The sequence below is a fragment of the Solanum verrucosum genome, unplaced genomic scaffold, assembly GCF_900185275.1.
Source record: "Solanum verrucosum unplaced genomic scaffold, falcon-dt-bn FXZP01000110.1, whole genome shotgun sequence".
NCBI lineage: Eukaryota > Viridiplantae > Streptophyta > Magnoliopsida > Solanales > Solanaceae > Solanum > Solanum verrucosum.
In genome coordinates this window covers 2,078,809-2,102,129 of record NW_026020370.1, presented here as the reverse complement: position 1 = coordinate 2,102,129, position 23,321 = coordinate 2,078,809, and the positions used below count along the sequence as shown (strand labels likewise).

At 35.9% G+C, this 23,321-nt stretch overlaps 1 protein-coding gene across 1 annotated transcript; it reads right to left on the bottom strand.

Annotated features, from left to right (window-relative positions):
• Positions 1–1,427: 1,427 nt before the first annotated feature.
• LOC125838291 (COP1-interactive protein 1) lies at positions 1,428–22,735 on the bottom strand. Its single transcript, XM_049517357.1, has 16 exons — positions 22,622–22,735; positions 21,561–21,819; positions 16,359–16,403; positions 15,958–16,023; positions 15,764–15,826; positions 15,394–15,456; positions 15,191–15,253; positions 14,942–15,001; positions 14,684–14,746; positions 11,767–11,841; positions 11,488–11,550; positions 11,250–11,312; positions 4,547–4,606; positions 3,846–3,986; positions 2,314–2,409; positions 1,428–2,226 (listed from the first exon to the last, which is right to left on the bottom strand). Exons 2-16 carry the CDS (start codon positions 21,765–21,767, stop codon positions 1,690–1,692), a joined length of 1,665 nt encoding a protein of 554 aa, XP_049373314.1. The 5' UTR covers positions 21,768–21,819; positions 22,622–22,735; the 3' UTR covers positions 1,428–1,689.
• Between the last annotated feature and the right edge of the window lie 586 nt (positions 22,736–23,321).

Sequence of the window (23,321 nt, the reverse complement as noted above, 5' to 3'; positions counted from 1 at the left end):
TTATTTAAGAAAACCTTATTTGCATAAGCAAATTTTTACTATAAAAAAACATACCAAATAGGTACTACTTAGTAAGTAATCCGTTTAATTATTTTATTTCTCCATCTTTTTATGTGTAAATCATTTTTTATTTATAATTAATATTATTAGTAGAAAAGAACATATGTCATTGAATTTAAAAAATTAAAAGTGCCACAAATAAGACAACTTCAAATTTTATCCGTGCTACATAAATTGAGGCATAGTGAATAACATATTATTTAAAAATTATGTCAATTTTATAAGTCACAATAACTAACCACTTAATTTTTTTTTATAAAATATATATTAAAAAAATGAGTAACTCTCCAAATTTTATTTGTGCCACATAAATTACGAAAAAATAAATAATATATGTTGAGCCCGTGCTGGCACGGGCTCACGTATCTAGTATATATATAAGTATTATATAATTTTAGATATAGAAGATATACTAAATTGGATGTATAAATAAGTATTATATAATTTTAGATATAAAAGATATATTAAATTGGATGTATAAATAAGTAGTATTATATAATTTTAGATATTAAAGATATACTAAATTGAATGTTTTAAGTTGGAGATATTATTATAATTTAACTTTCAAGGGAGTTCATGCATATATATACATACACTTGCATCGTTGCAGTTGGCTCTGTTTACTACATACTGGTGTGGTCAGTCATATGGTCCATTAAAAAATGTTATTTTGTTTCACCCATTTCACAGGAGATCTTTATGTCAAGACCTGAATATGAACTACGACAAGGAAAATAAATCCTTAGAAAGACAAACATTGGATTGTTTTTGTGTAACATATCCCTTTTTTTGAAGATCATTGCTTCCTCCATTCCATATTAACTTAAGCTTTGAATTATTTTTTATTTTTTAAATTAATTTAAGTTTTCAATCTTCAAGACTATTTTTAAAATATTCTTCCAAATTTACCCTTTTAAGTTAGTATTGGAGTTAGTTATTATAATTAATGTTTAGTTATTTTTGACAATAATTAATAAGAGTAAAAATGGAAAATTATGTTCAATTTATGTTCTAACCTACTTTTCTTAAAGGGTGTGAAACACCTCAAAGCTTAAGTTAATATGGAATGAAGGAAGTAGTATTTAACACAATCTTTGTAGGTCATATTCTTCTATTTAAGTTTTAAGCCATTTTAAAATGGATACTTTTTGAATCCTAAATATCAAAAGGGACACACTCTAAAATTACACGTCAAAACGGACAACACGCCTATTTATGGGTGAATTATAACTACACCATCCACGTGCTACCTATGTTGGAACTTGGGTATGCTACGAGTACGCCACAAACCACAAGCGCTAGTAGTGCAAAATATCCAAATGAAGTTTAAAGAAACACAAAATCCATTTGGCAAAATTAGCCTACAGCAACTCTCATCGCTAGCATAACATTTGTTCTTACGTCACCAAATTTTCAGGCAGGTGTACGAATGGCCTAAATCAATATTTTTATCTTTAACAACTAATACCCCTATAATAATGAATTTGGTACAAAAAAGGGGGCAGCATCCAGCCTAGTACTATAATAAGTATATCATTCAACTTAAGATGTGACTATGTTTAATCTTTGGTGTCATCCTCCTTTTGCTGTATAAAATCTAACTTCTTACAGCTGCAGGCTGTTAGCAGGTTATCGGTTTGAGGTTGCCGAGTTCTTATTAACCAAATCAGCACCACTCACGTATCTAGCAAAAAAGGATATCAAACGGAATGGAGCACCAATTAACGGTGCATTGGTGAGGGGAACCTCTTCCTCATACTGATCCTGATCCACACTTGTGACTTCTAAATCTGCTGACTGAACTTCATTCTCATCTAAAGGGATCTGCACGATTTCATCAGACTCGATTTCTGATGAATTTACAGCAATTCTGCTATCTATCTTACTCACATGCTCATCATCACTCACAGCTTTGTCAATGGTGTCTTTCAGAGATTGCAGCCTTTCACTTGACTGCAATACTGCTTCACTGGGTTGAGATTTTGGCTCTGTAGTATGGTCAAGTTCATGCTCGTGAACGGCTCCAGGAATCTTGTGTGACCCAAGGGCTGATTCATTGGCAATGCGAGCTGCCTCAGAGCTTGTGGTAATTACATCAGCACCTAAATATGAAGATACCTCCATTGGTGGACCTCTTCGTTCAAGCTTCACATATAAATTTTTCACCTAATATAAGAAATTACTGATTACCAATCCCGAACAGTATATCATAATATCTAAAATTCTAGCAATAAGAGAATAATAAGCTGAAACCTTCTCCACAAGCTCCGCATTTTCATCAATCAGTTTGTCCACCAATGCTTGAGTAGCAACTACTTCAGAATTCAGATCCCCATTTTCAGGAGTATTCTTTATCAAGAGAAAGCAAAAATAGGTTATGGTATGTCAATTTGCAACAATGTGCTGTAAGTCTATATCAATCGTCAATATATATTGTCCATACATTTAAATTTATTTTGGTTATACCCCAAATTGACAGTGAACTTGTTGTGTGACTAGAATGCTTTCAGCACTTTAAAATACATGCTGGGAGTGACTACAGTCAACATATTAAATGTGTTTCATGACAGAAAAGACCACCTAATACATTAAGTGCCATTTTAAATTGTATTGATTTATATGTTGTGAGAATTATAAGAGGAAAATTATTATTGAATTGTACATCTACATTTTTACTATGAGCCCTATTTATATACACTACATTACAATTATTTTCTACCTAGGATATTATATAAAAATCGTATCCATATTCATATTCCTATTCTTACACTTCTCCTCAAGCTGGTGCATACAAGTCATATTTACCGAGCTTGTTATAGACATAGGACTAGTGAGGGGCTTGGTGAAAATATATGCAAGCTGATCACTTCACTTCACAAATTTTGTAACATCACTGGAGAGTATCTTTTCATCGACAGTGAGAATCAATCTCAATGTGCATAGTCCTCTCATGAAATACCAAATTTGATACTATATGAAAGGCCTCTTGGTTATCACACAAATTCCATCTGACTGATTTCTCCAAATTTTAGTCCTATGAGCAACTATTTAATCCAAACTAGCGAACAAGTTGCTATAGTCATTGCTTGATCGTCTGCTTCTGCACTAGATCGAGCAACCGCTTTGTTTCTTGCTCCATGACACCAATAAACCTCCTATTAAAACACAATATCCGGATGTAAAACATCTATTAGATGGTAAATATGGCAATGTTTCCATATTTTTCTTGCTCCTTGTTTCGCAATCCCAATTCCTCAAGGATTCCTTCTACGCACTTGGAATCCGCGTTGGTTTTGATCAACAGTGTCTTCCAGTCCACTATGAAGGACCTGGTTCCTTCATATTTGTAATGCACTTCTTGATAGCAGTTCTTTGTTGTGATCATGCTCAGGAACTGGTTCTTCCATTGTTTGTTATGTTTTGCTACTCGTTTTTTAATTATCTAAACCCCATATTGTTAGCCTTAGCTCATAGCACTCTAGTCTCTAGCTCACATTGCCCTCCCTATCACCTGTAGCTCATGACACTCTCAGCACAACAAAGTCATTTATGACATATCAAGTAAACTACAGTCTTATGTTATCAATAATGATCTCTTTTTAATAAAAATATTTTAAAGCTCAACATGTTTAACTATAATCTCAATCTTCATACAAGTCATGATGTGGTATGAGGTTGGCCAGCCAAATCAATAGTGTGCTACTTTCTATCACTCATGGAAATAGAAATGAATGAAAACAGAATATAGGACCAGGTTAATCTGCAAGAGAGAAATAACAACTGACCATTTCATGTCCAATTGGTAAACAAGGAGGTCTGGCACTCTTCTCGAGATTATAGACTTGTGTCTGCAGTACTTGTATATTTGCTTTCAGTAACTGATTTTCTTGTAACATATTGGTCCTCAACTCTTCGAACTCCTTCACCTGCCAGGCTTTGATTTTAATTTCCATGTTAGGAATTAACGGAAGCAATGATTGTCAATTTTTCTATGGGTTTTGACATCAACAGCCATAATAAGGAGAAGATGTCAAAAATCAGGATACAACATCAGGAAAAGCAAAGCTTAAAACAAAAAACGTAGATGCCCAACTACAACTCCCAATGCCTTCTATGTGTAAAGATACACATTTGGTCAAGTAAAACAAAACATGTCGACAATTCTTTGAAAACTAACATCACAATTTGTATCCATTAAGAGAGTTACACCCTGATATGATTGCCGAACTTTTCAAACCAAAATTCCAATGTGGACAAAGAAGAACACTCTTCTCAGTATACTTGAATTCTTAAAGGAGGCCATGTCCGCTAGAAACCATTTATTTGTCATGTTCTTTTATGAAACACCTGCAATTGGCTATGTTAGCAAACCAAGAACACATTATATTATAGACACTAAAAGCCAAATATGCAGGTTGATAACAGTTTGATGAGAAAAGTTCAGTCCAGAAAAACATGATACATTTTTGTCGCTGGGACTGCATACCTGCGTCTCTAAAAGTGCATTATCACCACTTAGGCTGGAAATTATTTCTCTGAATGACTTCTGCAAAAACAAGAAGAGACTACGGCTTGAACTTACTGAAGCATTTGACAACAACTAGTCACTTAATAGATAAAACTAACAATTAGGTTATGTGCCCTGTTATTTATTTCTTTTTATTTTGAGAAACGGGTATCAATGCAGACCTAGCTAAAGATAGGGCACAGTGGGGAAAAAAAGATCCATATAGGTGATAGCTACTAGTTGAGGATAGATTTTTGACTTGTTAGAGATTGTTGTTGTTATTATTCTTGTAGTTTTTTTCTATCATATTTATATGCAAATTTAACTTATTTTCCACATTTTTAATTGAGTATGATGATGATATAATTTTGAGCTTAAATGAAAGTGGGGAGTCATATAGTTGACACTCGACCCCAACTTGTTTGGGATTGAGGCATAGTATGAAAAAAGAGCAATGCATTGATCATCTCCAACAATTGACTTATAAATAATTTAGCAAAGGAAAATCAAACAGATTTATCCATGCAGCTCAAACAAGTAAACTATTCTCTTTCTTTCTACTTGATTAGAAGTGCTAAGAGCCTACTAAGCTCAGTGTGCATGCCCAGAAAAGTCCAAGTGGCTGTGCAATTTTATTTTTTTTATGACAAGGGAAACCCGCAGCCGCTACCCTTTGGGTGCGCACAAGGTAAAACCCCCGCTCCTATGCAATAGCTCGCAAACCACATAGGAGAGGTAACCCGCACTAGGCAAGCCCGATGCAACGAGCTCGACCCAGAAGGCAAACCCCTTGCTTTCGCTGGAAAGGGGTTTCGAACTTGAGACCTCCAGCATGGAAGTCCCAAGCCCAAACCACTGGGCCACCCCGAAGGCAAACCCCTTGCTTTCACTGGCAAGTAGCTGTGCAATTTACTTCAAACTTACAAAGTGGTTGTGCTTGAAGTCACTGATATGCAATATACTTCAAGGCACGTTTACTCTCAGGTACCACCTTATTACCCACAGCCGTATTAAAGAAAACTCAGTATCCAGATTCCAGATAGATCAATACCACAGGTTTTCAACAAGGAAAATTTTACTGCCATTCACCTTTTAATTATCTTAGATTTTCATGATGAAGTAAGAGAATTTCATTAAATGGCATCAAGAACTCAACTTCTCATCTTAGCACATCCCAGTGACATTTTGGTTCAAATATACTGCCATTCAGCTTTTCATTATCTCAGTTTTTCATCTTTTTTTTTATTAAGTAAATGAATTTCATTAAATGGCATCAAGAACTCAGCTTCTAATCTTAATAGCACATCCCAATGACATTTCGGTTCAAATATACAGAACATGACTTGTTTGTTGTTCTTGTACCGTTCTACACTGTTTTCTTCTTCTTAGTACTCAAATGTGTTGCACTTGAGCCGAGGGTCTTTCGGAAACAACCCTCCCTACCTCCATAGGGTAGTGGTAAGGTCTGCGTACACTATATCCTTTCCAGACTCCACTTGTGGAATTTCACTAGGTATGTTGTTGTTGCTGTTGTTGGCTTGGTACAGTTAAACAAAAAATGTCACTTGATGGAAATCAAGAAAAGTACAAGTTGGATAGCAAAAATGACTTTTTCAAATCTGTTAGGATGGAAATACAGAAGTTTCCTGTCATCATCCAGCAAGATCCACATGCATGAACATTAACAACAACAACATACCCAATGCAATCCCACAAGTGGGTCTGGTAGGGTTATGTAGCTTTATCCTACCTTGTGAAGGTAGATGTTTTTTCCAATAGATCCTCAGCTCAAGTAAAGTATATCAAAATCAAGTATGATGTGGAACTACAGTAGTGAAGAAGTCATGCTAAAAACAAAGGAGAACAGAACAGTAACAACAACAAACAGTACGGTAACTGAAGCAAAGGAAACAACATGTAATAAAATAGGAGGGTAGTAATAACAATACTGATAGAGGAAACTTGACAACGCTCAATTACTTACTAAATTTCCACCCTACTTTGGCCTACCTCTCTTAATACCGACCAAGCCAACCTCTAACTCCTCCTCACTGGCATCTGTGCATTTCCTCTCACATGCCCGAACCATCCCAATCTCGCCTCCCTCCCTCAACTTGTCTACCACGGAGATCACTCCCACCTTATCCAAAATATCTTCGCTCCTAGTATGTCCACACATTCATTGCAACATCCTCATTTCCACTACTTTCATCTTCTAGACGTGCGACTTCTTGACCGACCAACACTCGGTCCCAAACATAGTTGGTCTAACAATCACTTTATATTACATACTTTTTCATCGCAGCATCCTCATTTCCGCTACTTTCATCTTTTAGACGTGCGAGTTCTTGACCGACCAACACTCCATCCCAAACATAGCTGGTCGAGGACCACTTTATAAAACATACCTTTAAGTCTTTGGTGACACACTCTTAACACATAAGCTACTAAATACGAGCCTCCATTTCATCAGCTCCAACACGATATGTAACATCATCATCAATCTCCTTAATTCCTTGAATTACGAACTCAAGATACTTGAAACTTCCTTACTTGGAGATAACTTGAGTATCAATCCTCACCTCCACATCTACCACGTGAGTTCATCAGTAAACTTGCACTCTAAGTACTTTGTCTTAGTCCTCAACTTGAACCCTTTAGGCTTCAAGGGTCTGTCTCTGAACCTCTAGCATATCATTAACTTTGTCGCATGTCTCATCAAGCAATACTATGTCAACTGCAAAAAGCATATTGTAATACCTCGTACATCTATGTTAACATGCAACTAGTCAAATGGCAAAGGATTGGTATGAAACCGAGAGATTAAGGATACAAATTGATAATTATGTTAAGTAACATATATATAAAGGTTGTTGAAGTGTTAACCCAAGGTTTTAGCCCAAGGGAAGCCTTCAAACAAAAGTTCAAGTCAAAGGATCCCCTGTGGAGGGTCACTACTTCAAGTGATCCAGCATATTGTTTGCTTTAAACAAGCAGATCTCCCAATAGATGGAGAGCTAACCAATCAAATTAAAGGTCTTTGAGTCTAGTTTAAAAAAAAAACAAATCGCTCGTCCATCCAAGTTCTATATCAAGAATTATGCAAGTTTGAAGAAGACATTGTTTGCAAAATTTCCATTTATGTTTGACTCTCATGTTCACAACTAAGTCAACGTCAACAAGATTATTTGAGCTTGGAAAAAGGTGATTACAATTGAGCCTAAAGTCTAAGTGTTCAAGTGTTCAAGTGTACAAAAAGTGAAGGACTAGTTGAAGGGATTAAGCTTTGGAAAGCAAAATAAATGCAGGACAAAGTAACCTACTTGTTTAGACGTCCTACTTGTTCGAGCTACTTTCTTAAACGTCCTACTTGCTTATGAGACGTACGTGCTTAAAGATAACTAATGTGTCACTTGTTTTATTAGGCAAACCCATGTGACAACATATGGTGAGGGTCCCACTTGAAATAATTTTCTCTAAAGAAAACAAGTAGGTACATCACCTACTTGAACAATGAAAGACCCAAATTAATTGGGCCAAAGGGATATGGGGCGGGTCGTTGGGTCAAGCCCAAGACCCATCTGCCAAAAGGTGATATATATCTATTTACTTAGACCAAATATCATATTACTCACAAAGAAAATTTCATTAGTCTCTCTATCTCGATTGTGACTTTCTCTCCAAAGAAGGCTCTTGAATTTTCTTCTTCTTTCACAACCCCTAAGGTAAGTATTTTGTATGTATTTCACGTAGTTTTAACTTGTAAGGGAGTGGGAGAACTTGTGGTTACATGTTGAGAAGCTTGAGGCAGCCTTTAGAGAAAGAGTTCCCTACGCCGCCCATATTGGTGAGATGTTGTTCTCAAGTGTTTTCTTCTTGTCTTAAGGTTTTGTTTTGAAGAAAACTGTTTGGTGTTGAAGATGTCAAGTTAAGAGATTGTAAGTTCCAGCAAATTTGAGGTAAGGTTCTGGTATATCTGTCACGTGTTTAAAAGGAAAACAATTGGCTACAATATGGCCTGCACTTAAATAGATCACATAGTGATATGATTCTTAAGCTAAACCAAGTACTTGATAGACTAGAATATATATTATGTTACTTGTGAGCAACATAAAGATCCTCACTTGCTTATGTGAAAGATAAAGATGGTAACTCACTTGTTAATTTGTTATAGGCTTTGTAAATATATGATTAAGACCTACTCTAAAACGATGGGTGGGTATTCATAGGTCCACTTCGCATACGAAGTGATGCGAATTTTGTGCACAGGATTGAGACAGACCGCCCTTTATGGCATATGTGATAGATAGTAGTCAACTGAAATGTCATGCACTGGTTCCCCTGGTTCCCTAACTAAGACAATATATGGCCTACAAGCTTACGGGCAGACCCTTTATTGGAGCCAGGGGAAGATGTACCTTACAGCAAATTGCGATAAACACTTATCAACATCATGCAACTTATGTGATTTGGCAATATATCTCTTACATGTGTCATAGATCACCTTTGGAGGCCATCATGTGATTACTTGTATACTTGGACTACAGATAGAGGTAGAACATCACCTAGGCAAACTACTACATATTATATATTAAAGAAATAACTCAAGCGATGTTATATGAGAATTTCTAAGGTTGGTTATATTCCGTTATAAGTTACAGCTTCATATTATACTTTAAATATTCATATCGTTCATGTGCTAAAGATTTCCCTAAGAGGCTTATCTGTTCATTGTTACAGGTAGCCTTTAAAGGCCTATCATTTGATCACTTACAGGGATAAAACACATAGCATATCTCATGTGTAAATCTACCACTTGTTAACATTTTAAGCAACAATCGAAATACATTTTACTTAAGTTTATAAGGTTATCCATAAGATAAAGTTTTAGACAAAAAGGGTTCTGATGTTCAGTTGTTTATAGTTGCTCATCTTATTCTTTGATTCGTTGAGCATCCTCATGTGTCTACTTATTATTCATGGAAATGCAGGATCAGGTATACAGGTTAGTAGAATCCCGCAGTAGTCTCTTGTTGCATACTCAGCAAAGTAGCAAAGTATCGGTGAGCTCCATTATCACCTGGAGGTAATAGGTGCCTAGTACTACTTAGATGTTCTTATAGTTATAGTTGGGTATGTTGAGGCCCTGTCCCAACCATTTAATAAGGTACAGTTAAGAATTCCATTAGAGGCTTCATAGACATTGTAAAATTGTCACCTATGATTATAGTTTCATTTGTCCATCACATCAGTATGGCCAGTTGGTCAGTGTTGCATAGGTACGGTTCCTCATTATTTGCCTCATGTATAGATATTCATTTGTATAGCAGGTGTTCATACTGTGCTTTTCCGCCCCGTCCAAGCTTGGGCGTGACATATATACCATGGCATCTTTGGATATGTCGCGTCAGTTCATCCATTACCAAGGCAAAAACAAATGGGCTAAGAGTTGATCCCTGGTGCAACCCCATCATTGCCTGGAAAGTGCTCGAGTCTCCTCCAATTATCCTCACTCGATTCTTGGCTCCTCATACATGTCCTTAATCACCCTAATGTAAGTTACAGGCACACTTATAGCCTCCAAACATGATCAATGAAGTGGTTGAGAACCCTAAGGTCTTAGGTTCAACACTCAACGGAGACAAAAAATACTACATCTGTCTTAGCTTTGGTGGACAGAGTTACGTAGTATCTGTTGTTGGTGGGAGGTGGCAGGTATCCTATGAAATTAGTCGAGGTGCTTAAAACGGACACCGCGGTTTTAAAAAAAAAAAAAGAACCTCCCCACGAACTTTGTTGTATGCTTTTTCTAGGTCAATGAACATCATATGTAAGTCCCTCTTCCTCTCACTATATTGCTCCATCAATCTACTTACGGGATGAATGGCTTCTGTAGTTGACCTTCGCGGCAGGAATCCAAATTGGTTCTCGGTAATAGACACACCCTCCTCAGCCTCATCTTCACCACCTTCTCTCGAACTCCCGGAGTGTGGGTTAGTAGCAAAATACCCCTATGGTTGTTGTAATTTCGAATGTCACCCACATGAATGAACATCATAAATTGCATTTCCAAAGTGTTCTTTGTCACTTTTGAGGTCATCAGTTGTCTAGTCATGATTCCTTCTTGCATGTTATTTTGTCTTTTACTCCCTTTACAGACTGACGGCTTCATTATCAATAAAAAATACAATTCTTCTTACTAGAAGCCATACTTTATATGTCATCAAGTATTCAAAACGATGACTTGAATTTTGTTCACTGTTTTTTTAACAATTCCTTTGGTATCCGTTCTGTTTTTATTAAGCAATTATATCTATGAGCATTTAATTGAAGCCAGATATATTTTATGAATATGTTTCCTCTAAATTGCCAAGCATCTTAAATCATATGCATAGCAGGTCATATTGTTCACCTATCTATTAAGCCCATCATATCGCTACTCGTGAAATATCCATAGCAACTTGACAGATGCATAACATGATTCGATTCAATAGGGCAGCCTAAAGCACTAAGCTCCCGCTATGCATGGGTCCGGAGAAGGGCATGCAACCCAGAATAGCTAGCTTGCTAAATTCTTGTTATTACTTGACCGCAACTGAAACAATATACATTGGTCTCAGAATAGAGGATGTTAGCAACAAAGCCCACTCAAAACTACACGCATTAAGATATAAGAAATTACCTCCTTTTGGACCCAGTTCCCTCTTTCCTTCTCCGTCTCTTTTACTTTTTCCTCCAAGCTCACCTGATATTCATGCCAAAGTTATTCTCAGTCTTTATTTTGACCAGGACAATTATCAAAGAGAACACAAATAAATTGCTTATCAGCATGAATGTAGACAGGTATGAGACTGAAGTCAAAAGCAAGAAAAAAACTCCACTATAAAGTGAAAGAATAGCAGTGAAATTAATTTTTTTACCATCGTTGAATTCGAATTTTCCACTTCATCCACCAACAGACTTATTCTTTCCTCCAAGCTAACCTGCAAGGATGAAGTTATTAGACCAAATCTATTCCATCTCATGAATCCTGCTCTACAAAGCATGCTAGCTTCTAGTTATTTCTTTTCCCCACATGGAACCAAAAACAAAAATAAGGAGAAACAAAGGACGAAACAAAAACGAAAAGTATCAGTACAGTCGATATTAGGAACAGTTCCCTGTCAAAGTTACTAGTATTAAAATAGGAGAGAGATTACCTCCTTCTGGACCTTGTTTTCTGTTTCCTTCTCCATCTCTTTTACTTTGTTTTCCAAATTGACCTGATATTCATGCTAAAGTTATTCTCAGTGTTTTGGGAAGCGAAAAGCGGAAAAAAGCAACGAGGGCTCGCGAGCAAGAAGCAAAGCGCGCACTTTTTTTATGTAAAGCGATATTTAGTATAAAAATAAAAAATATTAAATAAACTAGTTACAACTTTACTAGTTACTACAAGCAAAAAAGAAGTGTAACTTAGTAACAAAACAACAAATAAACCAAGTAAGAAAAATAAAGACTATTAAGAGCAGCAACCAGCATACGTGCATCACTGATCACAGTCACACTGTATAGAAATAAAAAAAAAACAGAGCAGTAATAGAATTGGAAAAAAAACAAAGCAGTAATAGAAATTGAAAAAAACAGAGCAGTAATAGAGATTGAAAAACAGAGCAGCAATAGAGATTGAAAAACAGAGCAGCAACAGAAATTGAAACAAAAAAAGCAGCAATAAAATATAGAAAAAAACACAGCAGCAACAAAATAGAAAAAAAACAGTAGCAGAGCAGTCAGCCTCACAGAGAAGAAGAGAAGAAGAGAACTTACAGCAGTGGCAGCCTCGCAGCAATAAAAAATATAGAAAAAAACACAGCAGCAACCAAAAATAGAAAAAAAAACATTCGCAGAGCAGTCGCAGCCTCACAGAGAAGAAGAGAACTTACAGCAGTCACAGCTTCGCAGCAGTCCAAAGAAAATATTTGAATTCGCGAAAGGAGGTATTGAGAAGTCGTGAAAGAAGATTTCAGAAATTTAAAAAAAAACCTTCAATTTTTTTTAAAAAAAAACCCTAATTAGCGCTTTTTCAAATTAAGCGCGCCTTTTCTCGATTTTTCTTTTCTTGCGCTTCTCGCTTCAACTGTAGAAGCGATCGCTTTTTGAATGTCGCCTCGCTTCAGGGAAGAAAAGCGCAAGGGCTGCGCTTCACCTTGCCTTGCGCTTTAAGCGCGCTTTTCCTCGCTTTTTATAACACTGGTTATTCTAGTGAAAGTTTTTGAACCAAGCAAATTCTCAAGGAGAAGTACCACTATATTGCCACAATACATGAAGATAAAAGGTATGCAACATGTTAGAATATGAATAGGTTTATACAATCCTATTAGAATAGGAATAGGTTTATACAATCCTATAAGAATAGGAATAGGTTTATACAATCCTATTAGAATAGGAATAGGAATAGAAATAGAAATAGGAATACTAAATAGTATCCTACTTGGTAAAGGATTGTATTCTAGGGTCTATAAATAGGGTCTCAATGTAATACTGTAAAAACAACAATTCAATAATATTCTTTTCCTATATTTCTCACATGGTATTAGAGCCTCTACGAACTTGGTAGAGAATTAAAGAGCTTCCGCTGCCGGCGGGTGGCACCCATATATGCTGCCCGTCTGGCCAATGATTATGTTAGCAAAAGTTGGGTCACCGTGTATCTATCTGGTGACTATTTTCTCACATCTAATTTGTGTAGCACCGTGCCATCATTCCGGTGACTACTTTCTTATATCTAATTTGTGTAGCACCGTGCCATCATTCCAGTGACTACTTTTTCATATTTAATTTTTGTAGCACCGTGCCATCATTCTGGTGTCTACTTTTTTGTGTAGCACTGTGCCATCATTCCAGTGACTACTTTTTCATATATAATTTGTGTAGCACCGTGACATCCTTCCGTTGACTACCTTTTTTTTTGCATATCTGATTTGCGTAGCACCGTGCATCTCTCCGGACTACTTTTCATATTTAATTTGTGTAGTACCGTGGATTTTTCCGAACTATTTTGTCATATCTGAGTTGCATAGCATCATGTGTCTTTTCAGTGACTTCTCAGATTTGATTTGCATAGTTCCATTCGTCTTTCCGGTGACTCCTCAAATCTGATTTGCGTAGGGTTGTGCCATCATTCCAACCCTACCCATATTATTTCTCTTTTTCAATAGGGTCGTTCCATCAATTCGAACTATCCTATATTATTTCTATTTTCTAGTTGGGTTGTGACATCATTCCGACCCTACCCATATAATTTTATTTCTTAGATTGTGACCACTTTTAGCCATCAAATCTAATACTCCGGCATATGAGCATGTTCTGGCCAGTTTTTTCGGTGACTTGTTTAATATCGATTGTCTATTGATTCCAACATGAACCATGTACTTTATACTAGATTTTGAGCACTTACAATGTTCGCTGCATTGTGAAGAAATCTATATGGAGCAACCACCTAATGTTGTTGCTCAGGGGGAGTTTAGTAGACTTGTATGTTGATTACGTAAGTCACTCTATGCTCTGAAACAGTCTTTGCAAGCTTGGTTTGGGAAGTTCCAACACTGTAATTTTATCACTCTGTATTTTATCGGCATTATGCATCAAATTCAGTATTTCATGAGAAGACCAAGCACATTGAGATTGATTGTCAATTTTGTGAAGTCGAGTGATCAACTTGCATCTCACCAAGCCCCTCATCGGTCCGCGTGTTAATTACATTTGTAACAAGCTAGGTACATGAATTGTATGCACTAGCTTGAGGGGGAGTGTTAGAATATGAATAGGTTTATACAATCCTATTAGAATAGGAATAGGTTTATACAATCCTATAAGAATAGGAATAGGTTTATACAATCCTATTAGAATAGGAATAGGAATAGAAATAGAAATAGAAATACTAAATAGTATCCTACTTGGTAAAGGATTGTATTCTAGGCTCTATAAATAGGGTCTCAATGTAATAATGTAGACACAACAACAATTCAATAATATTCTTTTCCTATATTTCTCACACAACAAAACTCAATGGCATGATACACCCCCATGATCAAGTGAAACAACAGAAGCACATAAAAATTAAACTTCAGGATTCATTACCCTCTTTGAATTCAACTTCTCCACTTCATCCACCAACTCATTATTTTTTTTCTCTAAGCCTGCCTGTAAGGAACAAGGTATTACGCTGGAACTTACTGCAGGCCTCAAGAGAAAATCTTAAAATTGCAGAAAATGCGGTTAAGGATATGACACTGAATTGCTTATAACCAGTGATGGTAAAACAAAATGATAATCTTATGAAAAAAAAACTTGGTTCTGTTATACAAGAAAATTTATTTGCCAATATGGGATTATCACCTCCTTTAGAAGCCAGGAATTCTTTTCACTTTGTAACTGGGAATTCATCTCAAATTCAGCCTGAAAATTACAGAGAGCATACTTCTTGTCATGTAGATCTAAGCTTTAAAGAGTCGTTGTGGAAGTAAAAGTACAATAAAAAGAGACTGGCAATGGCATCTAAAAAATATCAATTTGGTGTCCTAAATGCAATATATCTTTGAAAACTTCCACAGAAGTAGAAATGAGAATGGCTAAAAGTTTTAGTACCTCTTTCTGCAAGTAAACATCCTTCTCCATATGCAATTGTCTTATCTTTTCTTCTTGGTTAGCCTGCAAAAGTCCAAAAGGTCACTGATTGCTGTAGAAGGACCATTGACCAAACAAGGAAAGAATATTTTAGGTGGATAATACGTTCCAGAAAGCACAACTATTGTGATAGCAGTATGCATCTATCCATTTTTTCCCATTACCTCTTGCCTCCTGAGACTGCTAATTTCATCTTGCAATTGCATGATTTTCATCTCAAAACTAGCCTGTGGATCACAGAAGAGCGTAAAACTCAAAATAGATAGGATAAATAGGACAAGACATTTAAAAAACACAGCACTGATTTTGCATACTCTGTGCACGTAGCAGCATGGCAAACCATCAGACTTCGAAATTTAACCGTACTTGAACAATTCATTTTTGGAAATGAAACTACATAAAGCGAACAACACACAAGAAGGACAACACAGTTTTCCCCACATTTGAATAATGAGAGGATACTCTTAATATTTGGTCAAAATCACTTTGTTTTTTGACTGTGCCTGCTTTCAGACAGAGGCAGAACTAAAATACCTCTTTATGCAGATGACTGTTATTTTCATTCTGAAGTTGTTTAATCCTCTCGTTAAAGTTAGACTGCACATCAAGGTAAATCCGCAAGATTAGGAGTGAAAATCTTAAAAAAATTGATTAGGCACCAACCACTGGCCTATGAGTTAGCAAGTTGCAGGTTTTTACATGCAAATTTTGTGTGTAGTTTCTATTACCTCCTCCTTCAGTAAACTGGCATCTTTTTCCCGTGAGAACTGTTTAAGTTTCTCCTCAAAGATAGCCTGTAAAACAGCAGTAACTTTTAAATGTTTCAATTAAAATGTAGATAGAAAATATATATGTGATTCCATGCAGATGTAAGCTCATTTAAAGGCTACACAAGCAAAAGGTTTACAGCATTATACCTCCTTTTGCATATGTGACACTTTGTCCTTCTGTAATTGTTTAATTTTCTCTTCAAAGGCGGCCTGTCCATAAAATAGAGAAAGCAATGACTTGTCATGAGTTATACAATAGACAGATAAGAGAGAGGGGAAGAGAATACAATTATCATAAAATGATGAGCCCATAACTGAATATAGCTCAGCAGCTGCTAAAAGAGGAGGCCTTAACTCACCTCTGTATCCATCCTACAGTGTTTCTCATTCTCGGCTAAAGATGACTGTAAAAGCAAGAATGTCAAAAGAGCACATATCAGAAAGTATCAAGGACCTTAGATGTTTACAACAAGGCCTCAGTCCCAAAAATTGTTGGGTTTGGTTATATGAATCTTATTTCTTCATTTAAACTCATTTTGTAGCATCATCATACTAAATAAAATAAAAATATATTAAATATGTCTACAACTAATAGTTTAATAATAATAATAATAATAAATAAATAAATAAATAAAAATTATAATAATACTATAATATTAATAACACTAAGACTTATTTTGAACTACTCCTTCTGTCCCAATTTATGTGATGTAGTTTGATTGGGCATGGAGTTTAAAGAAATATGAGAAGACTTTGCAATGTTCCAAAATTACCCCTTAAAAAATGAATTTTTACATAGAAGAGTACACCTTTTGTGGACTTTTTGCCAAATAAGTGAGACCCAACATGGGTTTAATGTTGGTAACGTCAATATTTGCCAAATAAGGAAATGTGTCATTCTTTGGGACAGATATCATATAAATTGGGAAAGGGGGGAATAGTAGTTATCACCTATATAGGTCTTTTTCTTCTATTGTGTCCTATCTTTAGCAAAGTCTGCATTGACACAAGCATTTCAAGACAACTTCCTTCCATGTGATTTTAGGTTTACCCTGTCCCTTTTTACAACTTTCACTTACAATAGTTCACTCCTACGGACTAATACATTTGTAGGTTGATGCAAAACATGTCCAAACCATCTCAAGCGACCTTCTCACATTTTATTCTCAATGCATGTGACTTGGACCTTCTGGCAAATGTGTTCATTTTTAATCTTATCTAATCTTAGTATGAGGATTCTCCGTCCTTTGCCTTTGGCAACTTCTTATAACACTATTTTAGCTTTAATAACTTTGTGTACCTCCTCATTCCACCACCAGAATTCCTTGGTTGAGAACCTAGACCTTTAGACATACCTAAAACTTTAGTTGCTATGTTTTTAATGCAAACTGACATTTCTTTCCACAAGATATCTAGGTCTCCCTCTAAGTCTCAAGCCCAACACCTAATTCGCGGTTGTTTGAAAGTTGCACCTTTCTCACTCTACTGTTAAGCTTTCATCTAAGACTACTAACCAATGTTGGGTGTATGAAGGTTTAAGACATAGAAGAGAAAGACAGTTTTATTCACGTACAATATGCTCTTTTGAAAATACTGATCTGATAAGGCACAAACCACCAGAAGACCTAGAATACAGGAAACTATTAAAATCCTAAATACTACAAATGACTAACTATGTATACCATCAAATAGTTGTAATAAAGGAAGCTAATCACAGACTCCTAAACTGAAGGGTAACAGATGTTATCTGTTAAGACGCCCCGCAAGTTAGGGTGACTGGAACAAGCACCAACTTGTGAAAATGGCGCAAAAAAGTTGTACGTAGAAAGGCTTGGTGAGTACAACAGCGACTTGATCAACAAGAGTGAATGTGACGAACCTCAAGTGCATTTTGTTGAACTTGCTCATGAACAAAATGGAAATCAGTGGCTACATGCTTCACCCTACTATGAAAAACAGGATTAGCACAAATGTAGGTGGTGCTAACGTTGTCACAGAAAACAGTTGGTGAAGAACACAGTGATAGGTGGACTTCAGAAATGGCAGCAGCAACAGCTCGATACTCTGCTTCGGTAGATGAGAGTGAGATAAGACTTCTGCATTTTGGAAGACCAAGAGACTGGTGAATTACCAAGGTGGACAACACAACCTATTGTTGATGTTCTGTCTTGTGGATTTCCAAACCAATTAGAGTTAGAATAAGTGAGTAAACGGCCTATTAGTTGTCGACTTAGCTGGACTCCCAATGTGCTTGTGTGTTTCAGGCACAACAAGCGTTTGATGGCTTTCCCATTAGACATTTTGGGATTACGCATAAACTGAGACAACTTGTTCATAGCAAACCCGATTTCAGGCAGTCAGGCCTAGTGAAGGGTAAGTAGTGAAGCTTACCAATGATTTTTCTGTAAAGGGAAATGTCAACTACAGAATCAGCTTTTGAATCAACTAAGGTGCAGGTTGATGTCATCGATGAGAGAACACCCTTGCAATCAGCCATATGCAATTCATCAAAAAGATGCATGACATATTTTTGTTGAGACAAATATATGGCAGTTGGCGTGGATATCACCTCAACACCCAAAAAATAAATGTATGAGCCCAAAATCTTTTAGAGAGAATCATTGGGAAAGTGATGTAATTATAGACCTGCCACTTCTATGAATTTCTCGATATTCTGGTCCAAGACCAGTGAGAATATTGACAATGAGTTTCATCGTTGGTGACATGAGCTCCTGCAATCGCTATATCATCGCAGAGAGATCGTACTTGGTTGAGATAGTTTGTTACAAAGACTCTCTTTGGTGAGATGAGCGAGGTGATCTCACAAGCTGAAAATGCGAGTTTTCAACTTAGTGGCATATGCAGTATGGAGGGAATGTCAAGCTGCTTTGGCAGTGGTTACAACGGCTACAATGGACTTAAGAGTTGGATCTACTGATGCTAAAATTGCATTTGGGATCAATTGGTCCTGGCAAAACCAATTAAGATAATCTGGGTTGGCAATTGTCTGGTTGTTTGTGGTGGTGGTCTTGACATGAGCAAGGGCAGTCCCATCTAGATGTCCATAAAGATTGTGTCCTCTCATGAGCATGGACACTTGTGCCTTCCACAAGGAAAAGTTATGGTTGCCAGCAAGTCTAATCAGAAGCTGGGTAACTGAGTTGAATTGAACAATGGTGGTGGTGTTGGCTGCATCGGAATTGGTAACTGAGGGTGCCATTTGTGGTGGGTGAGTTATTAGAATTCTGTGAGGAGAATAAAAGCTCTTGATACCATATAAAGGTTTGAATTGTAGAAGAGAAGGATGATTTCATTCACATACAACAGGCTCTTTAATTCTTTATATAGAGCAGATACAGAATTGAAAATACTACCCTAATAAGGTACAAACTAACTTAAGACCTAGAATATAGGAAACTGTTGAAGTCTTAAATAGTATAAATAACTAACTACGTATACCAACAGTTAACTGAAATATAGGAAGCTAATAACACTCCTAAACTGAAGGGTAACATATATTGTTTGTTAATAGGTTGGTCAGCATTTCTCGTGGAATAACCTTACAGTCCTTGCATTTACTTTTCATCTTCTAACAAGGATAAAAATGAAAATGTATTGGACTATGGTTACACCCACTCTTATAAGTAATTAGGTCAGAATCTTTATTCTTAAAATATGTGTTAGCTACCACAAAATCACAAGCTAAAGAAAATTCTAAATAGTATCCGCTACGTCATTCCTAAAAACATAACTATAACCACCATGTACTTGTTCAAAGTCGTCGGTCTGTTGGTACATGGCTATTTAGTTCTCTACCTATAAGGATTTGTCAGCCTCCTGCCTCCTGGAATTCCTTGAACTAAGTTAGCCATATCCTCACAAAACTTAGCTTTAGCTTCTACATCTAATCTTATTTGCGGCACATAGGTACTATTAACACTGATTTTAAAATTTAAAGGTGAGAAGGCATTCTACATACGTTCTTTAATTATTTCTTCTCTCCACCAGGCAGCCCCAGTTCTAATCCTTCTCCTTTTAATTCTTTTTTCTCTCAAGACATTCAAATATATTTCCTTCCATTTTCTCTTTCCTTATTCTCTTCTTCCATGCACCCTTCCTATCATGAGTTTCTCCTATTAACTTCCACTTAGTGGAGAAAGGACCCTCTCTATTTCCAAACAAAATGAAGATCTAATTCCAGCTTGCAATAAAAATTTGACAAGTAAAGACTATCATCTATGGTTATAAATTCATGAGAAATCCGCTTACATTCACAGTTTAAAAGAGAACACTTTACCAGTAGGCATTGAATGTTGCACCTGCATTTGTTCATAAGGAAAAGAAGGAAAACACTGCTCTATGACAGGGCTTTCAAGTTTTCTGTACCAATTCACTTACTGATCGAGCATAAGGAAAACTAAATTCTGCAACTATGATTTCTTATTACACTTTCCCATTAATGATGCAGCAAAACTTAAAAAAAAATACATATTCAAATTACGAGGATTACTTATAGCATAAATCTTGAATATACAGAAACCCCATAATTGGGTTCAGAGAAGAGCATAAGCTATGTTGGACTGTGACAAAGTGAGTCAACATTTTGGGCTTTAAATCAACACTTTTTCTGCCCTTATCTAATCTCAACCATTAAGATGATCATGATGTGAAAAAGATAATCTTTAAGAATTGGACTCAAAACACACTCTCTCTCTCTGTCTCTCTCCTTCAAATATGTTTTCTAGTTCCTTTCTTCACGACCAACGCAACCTTTATTCTCTAACAACTCAACTTCTGAATTCAGTTTAGTTAGGAGCAAGAAGCTCATAATAGCATTTGATGATTACAACAATGTAACCAGTGGAATCTAGGGAGGTAGAGTGTACTAGACCTTACCCTACCTTGGGAGATAGTGAGGTTGTTTACAATAGACCCTCAGCACAATGAAAAGATGGCAAAGGAAAAATAATTGACAAAATATGCTGGAAAAAAAAAAATTGACAATAACTACAACAAATAGTAGGACAATTGAAGTACAAGAAACAACAGATAACAACAAAATTGAAGGACAAGAATTACTACTTAGCTAGGCGACGCACAACTGCGGACTAACCCTCTGCCCTAATGTGTGCCTTCAATAACCTCCTTTTCTAAGGTCATGACCTCGGTGAGCTGAAGTTGTATCATGTCTTGTCTAGTCTAGTCACTTTTCTCCAATACTTCTCCGGCCTACATCTACCTCTCCTAAAACCCACCAAAGTTATCCATGATGACTAATTCATCGATACATGTTTGGGGTCATTTAGACAAGGGCAACTTATCAATTAAATAACATCTATTTGTTGTACTTTTAGATCACCCAATAATGTTAAAAGTATGAATATGTTCTTTCACCAAAAAAAGAAATACAAACAAGAAGTGGCATGCAAAATCCATATATGGTTCTAGAAACATGACTCCTCTTAGATTTTTTTGAGAATGAAGAAACATGACTCCTCTTAGATTTGGAAAACAAATAAACCTTTAGTACCAGAATGATTTGGTTATAGAAGTTAACTTACGACTTTGGCACCCTCAGTATCATGTCTATTAGAATCGTCATCTATCCCCGAAGTATCATCAGTATGTGCTTCAGAACCACGTATTTCAGCAGGATAGTTCTGATTGGAGGAAGCGGATTCTTCTGCACCAACGGCATTATTTTCTATTCCTTTGGTTTGTTTATTCTTCTTTTTCTTGTTCTTCCTCTTCTTCTTCTCTTCTTCCATTGGCACAGGGCCAACAATCAAAACTCAGAAAATACTAATAGAACAGCACAGCCTACAGAAACCATAAAATATTATAATCAAGTATGACATTTCAAATTAGACACAAAATTAACATGCATTTAACATCTCTTTCTCATTAGAACTTGTGGAGCACCTCGCAAAATTAATCTAACTTTAGAATCAATCAATAAACTCTCCATCTGCTAAGGCATTTTGGAACCTTAAATTCAAATCAACTCATTTTTCAATTCAACGTGTAACTTCAACAATAAACACATAAAAACGAAAAACTTTGCATGTACACAGCTAAAAAGTTGCTAATTGCAACACTTGAGAATAAGAATCAACTTGAATTCAAATTTCAAAATGCTAAAAAAAAAAAAAAAAAAAGAGAGCATATAAGTCTCTTCCTTGTTAAACTTGTGAAGCGCCGTCCAGCATGAACCTGAAGCTTCGGACTAAACCAATAGACTATAGAATCAAATCCAAATCAATTTCATGTTTAAGATTAACCACCAAACAATGTGAAACTTCGAAAATAAAAGTTAGATCAACATTGCAACATCACACCTAAAATAATGTAAAAGTTGGATATTCCAGAATCAATTAGTAAACTAGCAATTAGAGAGAAGGCATTTTCGGAACCTTAAACGCAGATCAATCTCAAAATCGATCAGCAAACGAATGTTAAACTTCAAGTAGGACAACAGGAACACTAATTTCTTTTTTACTTACAGAAAACTTAATTTTCCTCTATATGAACATAGAAAATAAATTACATCGACAAGAAGGAGGTCAGATTAGCACAGCTAAATAAAATGCTTAATGCAAAAACAAATCAGATGAACATTTACCGAAAGAAGAGATCGACAAGAGATTGAAAGTGGTAAAATCCTTTGAGAAGACACCGTAAAGTTGAAGCGACTGAATTTGGGGTATGGGGTATGAGAGAGGGCAAGAGCGTAACGGCCAGGTGAATGGTCATTTTGGTAATTTTAGTTTATGTTCCAACTTTTTGCATTGCCTTGTCCTTCCAATCATCTGCCTACACGTTGCACTGTTTAACTCAGGTTCTCACAAGTCACATGAAAGAAAGTCAAAAGGCCTCAACAACATTTGCATAAAGGAAAAATTACATAAATCTCATAGTTTTAATATTAAATTACAATTATCCCTAATAAATTTCTAATTACACTAATCTCTTAAGAATTAAAAAAATCGGATACAATAATTGAAGCTCAGATACATTATATAATGTCTCGGATACATTAATATGTAGCTTAGATACATTAATATGTAACTCAAATACATTAAAAATTAGTACGGATACATAATATGTAGCTTAGATACATTAAATACTGGCTCAGATACATTGGAAAAAAAAAGGGATTTTGGAGTTTTAAAAGTAATGGGGGATAATGGAAATAAGTGAAACAAAAAGTGTGTATTTCTGTAATTTGCGCTTGCATAAATCTAAGAAGAACTTAGATAAATATTTTAGTTCTCTATAGTTTGAAATAATTTTATATTATCTCACTAGTTAATAACTTTATA